General features: G+C 36.4%; 1 protein-coding gene across 1 annotated transcript in view; it reads left to right on the top strand.

Annotated features, from left to right (window-relative positions):
• The window catches only part of MSH4 (mutS homolog 4), a 92,712-nt gene that overhangs the window by 11,500 nt on the left and 73,094 nt on the right, over nt 1–8,118 (top strand). Inside the window, exons 4-6 of the mRNA XM_012661039.1 lie at nt 76–205; nt 1,120–1,293; nt 4,501–4,673. Coding sequence (XP_012516493.1) covers nt 76–205; nt 1,120–1,293; nt 4,501–4,673 — 477 coding nt within the window. The remainder of the gene's footprint in view (nt 1–75; nt 206–1,119; nt 1,294–4,500; nt 4,674–8,118) is intronic.

Below are 8,118 nucleotides of genomic sequence, written 5' to 3'. Positions count from 1 at the left end.
TACCCATGTACCAGCATGTGTTTAAGAAAGCAGTTTTGAACAAGCTCATGACACTTAAACATTTATTTTGAAATCAAAATTTTTTTCAGAATGTTAATTTCACTACTATCCAAAGGAAATACTTCAATGAAACAAAAGGATTAGGGTACCTTGAACAGTTATGCATAGCAGAATTCAGCACTGTCCTAATGGAGGTTCAGTCCAAGTAAGTTATAACTTAAGAAAAGTGGTAAATGTCTTGTGTGAGTTTCACAAGGGCAGGGATTTTTGTCTATTTTGTTCTATGCTATATCTCTACCACCCAGAAAAGTGCCTGGCTCATAATACACACTTAGTAATTATTGAAATAGTAAAATAGTTAACTGAAATTTATACATAAATCATAAATCATACATAAATCATATATTGCTAATGAATTTATATAGAATTCCTCCAAATTAGTCATAATCTATTGCCCTCAGGGTTGCTGCTCCCTTTACTTTGGTATGAAAAGCTCAAGTGGTTACAGTAAACTAGAAATGTGAAGGCAAAGAAGTGAAACACAGGTAAAGCTGTGTTTCTGTTACTTCCTATCTTTTCCCCTAGAAGATTCAGCATGAGACATGGAATGATATTTTGGGACAGATATTTCTTAGACAATGCTAAATAGATAATTTCTTTCAGCCAGGTTGTATCACCTGTTTACTCAGTTAATCACAATGGTTATTCTCACCAAGATCATAACATACTTTCCTATACATTGGGACCTCTTGATTCTACCTTTAAAGTCTCAGACTTTCCCAATATTATTTCAATACTTAGAATGGTACATAAAAAGTTGACACACATCACCACTGAAAGTTGTCTTCTAACATGGGATTTATTGGAGTCAAATATCCCTTTACGTGTCAGATTTTTAAAAATTGTCTATTAGTATCAATTTTTATGATTTAGAGGTTATTTACCTAGTTTTCAAAGTAAGGAACAAACACTTGGTGTACCTTTTCCCTTTGAGTTTAAGAAATGCCATGCAAATATTTATAATTTTCCTTAAATTAACGTGAAATAAATATTTCCTTTTATAGCAATAATTTTTTTATTCTAAGGATGTATAGTGATGTATCTCTTTTCACCTTATAGGTATTACTGCCTTGCAGCTGTTGCAGCTTTGTTAAAATATGTTGAATTTATTCAAAATTCAGTTTATGCACCAAAATCGCTGAAGGTTTGTTTCCAGGGTAGTGAACAGACAGCCATGATAGATTCATCATCAGCCCAAAACCTTGAATTGTTAATTAATAATCACGACTGTAGGTAAGAACATCTAATTTTTTTTTACAAAATATGTTGGTATATTTATGTCATATTGTTCTCTAAATACTTTAAAGTTCTTTAAATTGTTTGATTATTTTGTTTTTAGAGACAGGGTCTCACTATGTTGCCCAGGCTGGTCTCGAACTCCTAGGCTCAAGCGATCCTCTGGCCTCAGCCTCTGGAGTAGCTGGGACTGCAGGCGCACACCACCAATTCTGGCTTATGATGGAGAAATATTGAATAAACATTTTTTTTTTTTGAGACCGGGTCTTGCTCTATTGCCCAGGCTAGAGTGCAGTGGTGCAATCATAGCTCACTGCATCCTTGAACTCCTGGGCTCAAGCAATCCCCCCACCTCAGCCTCCCAAGTAGCTGGGACTACAGGCGCATGCCACCATGCCTGGCTAATTTTTTTATGTTTTGTAGAGACGAGGTCTTACTATGTTGCCCAGGCTGATCTTAAAGCGCTGGCTTCAAGCAGTCCTCTCACCTTGGCCTCCCAAAGTGCTAGGATTACAGGCATGAGCCACTGCACTTGTCCTGAATAAACATATTTTTAATCATTTGTAATATTGTACTATTGTTCCTGACCTGCTCAGATGTTTCACCAAAATCAAATTTTAATAAGATATTTGTACTAAATAACAAAAAGCAAACAACCCATTAGCCAGGCATGGTGGCATGCACCTGTAGTCCCAGCTTCTCAGGAGGCTGAGGTGGGAGGATCACTGGAGCCCAGGAGTTCGAGGCTGCAGTGAGCTATGATCATGCCACTGCACTCTAGCCTGGGTGACATAGCGAGACCATGTCTCTTAGAAAATAAAAAACAAAAAACAAACAGTCCAATTAAAAACTAGGCAGAGGACCTTAATAAACATTTCTCCAGAGTAGATAAACAAATAGCCAGTAAGTACCTGAAAAGATGCTCCACATCTCTAGTCATTAGGGAAATGCAAATCAAAATCACTGTTAGATACTACTTCACATCCGTTAGGATATGGGTTAAAATTACTTTGTCATTGACTTTCTATATTATCCTACATTATTATGGACAAGCCTGGTAATTATTACAAAGTATTTCATATTCAGTTTTACTTTGTCATGTTTCATATATCATCATTGTTCATTATTATCATTGTCAAGCACTGCCTGAATTCCTGCTGTATATTAGGAATATAGAGACTAAAATGACAGAATATCTGACCTGCAGGAGTTCATATTATGGTTGAAAAGATGAAATTAAGAAGTCTTTTCACAGACTTAAACCAAAGAATCTCAGGTTAAAAGATAGATATTCTACCTACTAAACTATCTGAATAGTTCTAATGTTTTCATAGGTTGTCACCTGTTCAGTGCAGCGTTATATCCATTGATTACTATAGTGAATGGTGGGTTTGTGTATGCTCCTCACATCCTTTGTTCCTGCAGAAACCAAATTCTCAAAAAGTAAAAAGTTGAGCATGCAGTGAGAGACTCCCCCTCCCCAGCCAGTTGATATGAGCAGTTCCCTAGAAATTTGTTTAAATTAGTATGCCAAAAATCTGGTAGTCTAATGACTAAATATTACTAGTCATTTTTTTCCCCTCTCCTCTCATACCCCAGATTGAATCCATAAGTAAATCCTCTTGATCCAGCCTTCAGAATATATACCAATTCTGGATCGCTTCTCACCATTTCCAAGGCTACCACCTTAACCCAAACTTCCGGCATCTTTAGTCTGAACTACCATAATAGCTTCCTAACTTGTCTCTTTGCCTTCTTACCCTCCTAAAATTAGTCTGTTCTCAACCTAGTAGCCAGAGTGCCATCCTTTTAATCCAGATCTTGTAACTCTCCTGCTTCCGTTACACGTACAGTAGAATCCAGACTCTTTGCTATGGCCTACAAGGACTTCTATGTCCTGGCCTCTATCAACTTCTTTCATCTCCCTCTATTCTTATCCCTGCTTGCAAAGCTTCACCAACCTTAATCTTTCTGTTTCTGGAGCCAGACTTTCTATGTTTAAATTGCTGCTGTGATACTTAATTGGAAACCATGGACAAATTACTTAATTTCCTTGTGGTTCAGTTCCTTTCTTTGTAAAATGTGGCAATAATAACATCTACCTCATACCATGGTTATTAGAATTAAACGAGTTGATACATGTAAAGTGCTTAGCACAATTCCTGGTCCATACTAAGTGTTCAGTATATATGAGCTACCCTCGTTATAATCGTCGTGATTTCCATTCCATCATCTTTCCTCCGCTGCCTCCTTTTTTATCATGCAGGTCTCAACTCAACTGTCAAACACACAGAGAGATGTTTCTTAACCAACCTAACTAAAGCAACCCTCATTCTTTATACATTGCTATTGTTTTTGTTGTTTTTAGCAGTTTCTGTGCCTGAAATTATTTTCTTTCTTTACGTGATTATGTGTTTATTGTCTATCTCTCCCTACTCTTTCTTGTCTTCAGTCATGGCCAGTAAAACTGATAAAAAATTATTGGCAGTCAACCACTAGACTATAAGGTCCATGAAGGTAGGAATCATGTCTGTTTTTTATGTCCAGTGTTTAGTATGGAGTTTTGAATACCATAAGGGCTCAATAAATATTTATTGAATATTAAAAAGAACTTTTATACATGTATCATAATTGTCTAATAAATAGTCTAGTAAAATACATTCTTTATAATAGCTTATTTCTTTATAGGAGCCACTTAGAAATTATGAAATTCTTTTACTTTCTAACTTCTTAAATTAGTATAAGGTGATTATGTTAAATACTAATGTTGTCAATATAAAAGTTTCTACCCCTCAAGGATATATTATTGATGTCTTGCTATTATTGATGGAATATCATGGACTAGAAAACTTATTAGTTTAAATATTAATATTAGTCTAGACTAAATATTAGTCTAAATATTAATATTATAAGTGGCCTACGGAAAAAAGTCATTAAGTACAAGGGGTATTGTCCATCCATGTTAGTCAAAGTGTGGTTCATTGACTGACAACATACATGGATGGAGCTTGTTCAAAACACAGATTCTCATGTCTCATCCCAGGCCTACTCAATTAGAATCCCATGTGATTTGTATGCAAATTTGAGAATCACTGCTGTAGATTATAGGATTATTAATATTTAATTATGAAGTTAAAATGCAATTTCTTGGATTTTGCTTTGTATACTTAATGAAATTCCCTAACTTGTGTTCTGTTTTCAAAGGAATAATCACACTCTCTTTGGTGTTCTAAATTATACTAAGACTGCTGGGGGGAGTAGAAGACTTCGTTCTAACATATTAGAACCTCTAGTTGATACTGAAACCATTAACATGAGATTAGATTGTGTTCAAGAACTACTTCAAGATGAGGAACTTTTTTTTGGACTTCAGTCAGGTAAATGAGTATCATCTAATTTTGTAAATACAAATTAGTTTTACAAATACAACTGGTTTAGTTACTTTTTTCATGTTTCTGAAAGGCAGATAGTGAAGGTGTGAATTTTGTATTCTTGTATGGAAGCTATTTTTCTGAAATAATCTACTGAATCCTGTAGTAAGTAATTTCAGAGGTGTTTTATATTTTGATTTTCTGGATGCTATTTTTTTCCATTTTTTCTGTATTTTTTTTTTCATAGATACCTTATAATTCTTTCCCTTCATGGTGATTTTCAGAGAAGGGAAGACTTGTCCAGACTGGGTAATTAACAACAAATGGGATATATTAGTTTCTTAGGGCTGCTGTAAAAAAGTACTTCATACTCCATGGTTTAAAACAAAGAAAATTTTTGTCTCACAGTTCTGGAAGCTAAAAGCTGAAATTGAGGTTGTTGGTAGGGCAATGAACACTCTTGAAACCTATAGGGGAGAATTCTTCTTTGCCTCTTCCTATCTTCTGGTGATGGCTGTCAGTCGATGGCATGCCTTGGCTTGCAGGTCTGTCACTCCATTCTCTGCCACTGTTGTCATATGGTGTTCTCCCTGTGTGTCTTCACATTGTCTTTTTGAGACAGTCTTGCTTTGTCTCCTCAATTAGAGTGCAGTGGAGTTGTTATGGCTCACTGCAACCTCAAACTCCTAGGCTCAGGAGATCCTCTTGCCTCAGCATCCTTAGTAGCTGGACTACAGATGTACACCAGCACGATTGGCTAAATTTTTCTATTTTTGGTAGACACGGGGTCTCAATCTTGCTGAGGCTGGTCTCGAACTCCTGAGCTAAAGTGATCCTCCTGCCTTGGCTTCCCAGTGCTAGGATTACAGACATGAGCCACCATGACCAGCCCACATTGTCTTCTGTTCTGGAGGTCTTAAATCAGTTTCACTGTACTAAAATCAATGTGTCAGCAGGTCCCCATTTCTTTTGGAAGCTGTAGGGTAAAATCTATTTGCTGTCCTTTCCGTTCTCTAGAGGTGACCTGCATTCCTTGGCTCGTGGCCCTTCCTGTACCTTTAAAGCCACAATATAGCATCTTCTCTACTCTGACCTCTGCTTTTGTACTTATATCTTCTCACTCTGACTTTGATCCTCCTGCCACCTTCTTGTAAGGATCCTTGTGTTTACACTGCGATCAAGGGATGATCCAGGATAATCTCTCCATCTTAAGATCCTTAACTGAATCCTATCTGGAAAGTTCCTTTTATCAGTTAACATATTCACAAATTCCAGGGATTAGGAAGTGGACATCTTTGGGGGGCTACCACATACTCACCTGCATAAACTCCTTCAATCTCTTCTCATTACATTTAGGATAAAATCTAAATTCTTCCATGTGGCTCTTTACTTGTCATCTCACAAAGCATCTTTTGCTACTCCTCATTTTCCATTCTGCCTTATAGTATAATTAAACTTCTTTAAGTTACTTGAATATATCCACTTTCATTTTCTGGCCTTGGTACTCTATAGTTTTTGCCTAAAATATTTCCTCTTTCTTCGCTGCAGAGCCTCCTCCCAAGCTACTCTTTAGCTATTAATAACTGCAGTTCATCCATTGTCATTCCAGTTTAGATGTCACTTCTGCTGGGAACCTCTCTGACTCTGGAAGTCTGTGTTAGGCATTGTTTCTACGTGTTTCCTGTAATACCTTGTTATGGCACTTATCTTACTATATTGTAAATTCATGTTTTGTTGGATGATTCCCATACAAGGCTAGCACATAACAATTATTCATATTTTTTAAACTATTGATTCATTGTTGAACTTGTTAAAATTTATATTCTTTTCTTCCCAAGATAATACTGTTTTGTATGATGAGATTTTGATGAAAAACTTGGATTTTTTGAAACTTTAATTTCGATATATATTAAATTTTTTAATTCCTTACAATTGAAAGCTTTAAATTGGCATCTACAAATGTTAAACATTTCTATGTTTTTTTTCTCTGAATAGTTTATAATTTATCTGAACATGCAGTTAAGCAGAGGAACAGGACATAAGGCAAGGTGGGAGGGTGGGAGGGTGATTTATTAAAATATGAGGATCTAAACCTTATGAAAAAATCCCCAATACCTACTTTATTGTAGGCATTCTATAGGTGTTAGGGATAAAAAGATGAGGAATATTAAGCTTAAGTTTCTGTCTTTAAGGACCTCACATCACTATTAGGGAAACAGAACTCTGAATAAATAATTATGATGCAGTGTGATGATAAATACAATAATAATTGATTATTTTATGGGAACACAGAGGAGGGAGCTGGGATAAAGATAGAATCCAGGTGGGATTCACAGTGTTAATATTTCAGCTTTGTCTTAAGGGAATGAGTAGAATTTTGGCGAAGGAGAATCCTAGCAATGATTTTTAAGACAAAGGGAACATGCCTGTGCAAGGTACACTTGATGCAGGGGTAGGGTCCCAATGAAGGAAGGAAAGGCCCCTGAACTCAGCAAGTAGGTTCTTGGCATTGCGCAGAAAGAATTCGAGTGAAAGCCAACTAGCGACATAAAGTTTATTGAGACAAAGACAGACAACAGATCCTACTCCACAGTGTAGCGGTCCTCTTCCAAGTAGGAGGGGACCCCTTGTGGGGCAATGGTAATGTTTTTAAATAGTCAGAAACTCTGTTGGAAACCAGCCATATGTGACCAGCATTGTCTTGTGATCAGGCTGTAAAGTTTAATCATAAACTGCTGTCACAGAATGGTGAGCACAAACAGTTTATAAGGCATCTGGTTTAGTAATTCATCTATCTTTGGGTGGTCATGGGCCAGTAACGTGCTAGCAACTTCCTTGTTCGGGGTGGTTCGGGTCAGGTGTCAGTCAAAATGGCTCAATTCAAGCTCTCTGGACCTTCCTTTTCTGCCTTATCTCTACATTAAGTTGATGTTCAAAGGAGTAACACAGATGTTTTCTTTAGGTACAGTGGCCAGGATAAAGATCTGGTATGCATGCCATTGGCTGTGATCTTGAACAGTATTTACTTTCTAGAAGATACTTGTTTTTCTGGGAAGCTTGTGAAGTTAGGATTAGCATAAGCTACTTAGATTGTACTTACATGGATATAAAAGAGCTTATTGTATTTAAGGCTTGGCCAGTAGTTATTTATGACTTGAAGCCTTGGGGAATGGCAGGAATGAGGATGGAGACAAGATTATGAAGGGCCTTTATATAATACTAAAGAGCCTGAATATTTTCCTTCAGGCAGTATGGAGTTGACGATTCTGAACCAAGAGCATACTATGATCAAATTATTATTTTAGAAACATTCTGGTTATAATGATAGATTTGAGGAAAGAAAGAAGGAAGAGCCTGGAAAGAAAAAGAACAATATAATTGAGGGCTTATGAGAGTCTGACTAGTGGAATCACATGAAAATGTCATAATATTATTATGACAGATATTATTA

Source organism: Propithecus coquereli, unplaced genomic scaffold (genome assembly GCF_000956105.1).
Source record: "Propithecus coquereli isolate 6110/MARCELLA unplaced genomic scaffold, Pcoq_1.0 Scaffold7, whole genome shotgun sequence".
Classification (NCBI taxonomy): domain Eukaryota; kingdom Metazoa; phylum Chordata; class Mammalia; order Primates; family Indriidae; genus Propithecus; species Propithecus coquereli.
This window is presented reverse-complemented; position numbering and strand designations above follow the sequence as displayed.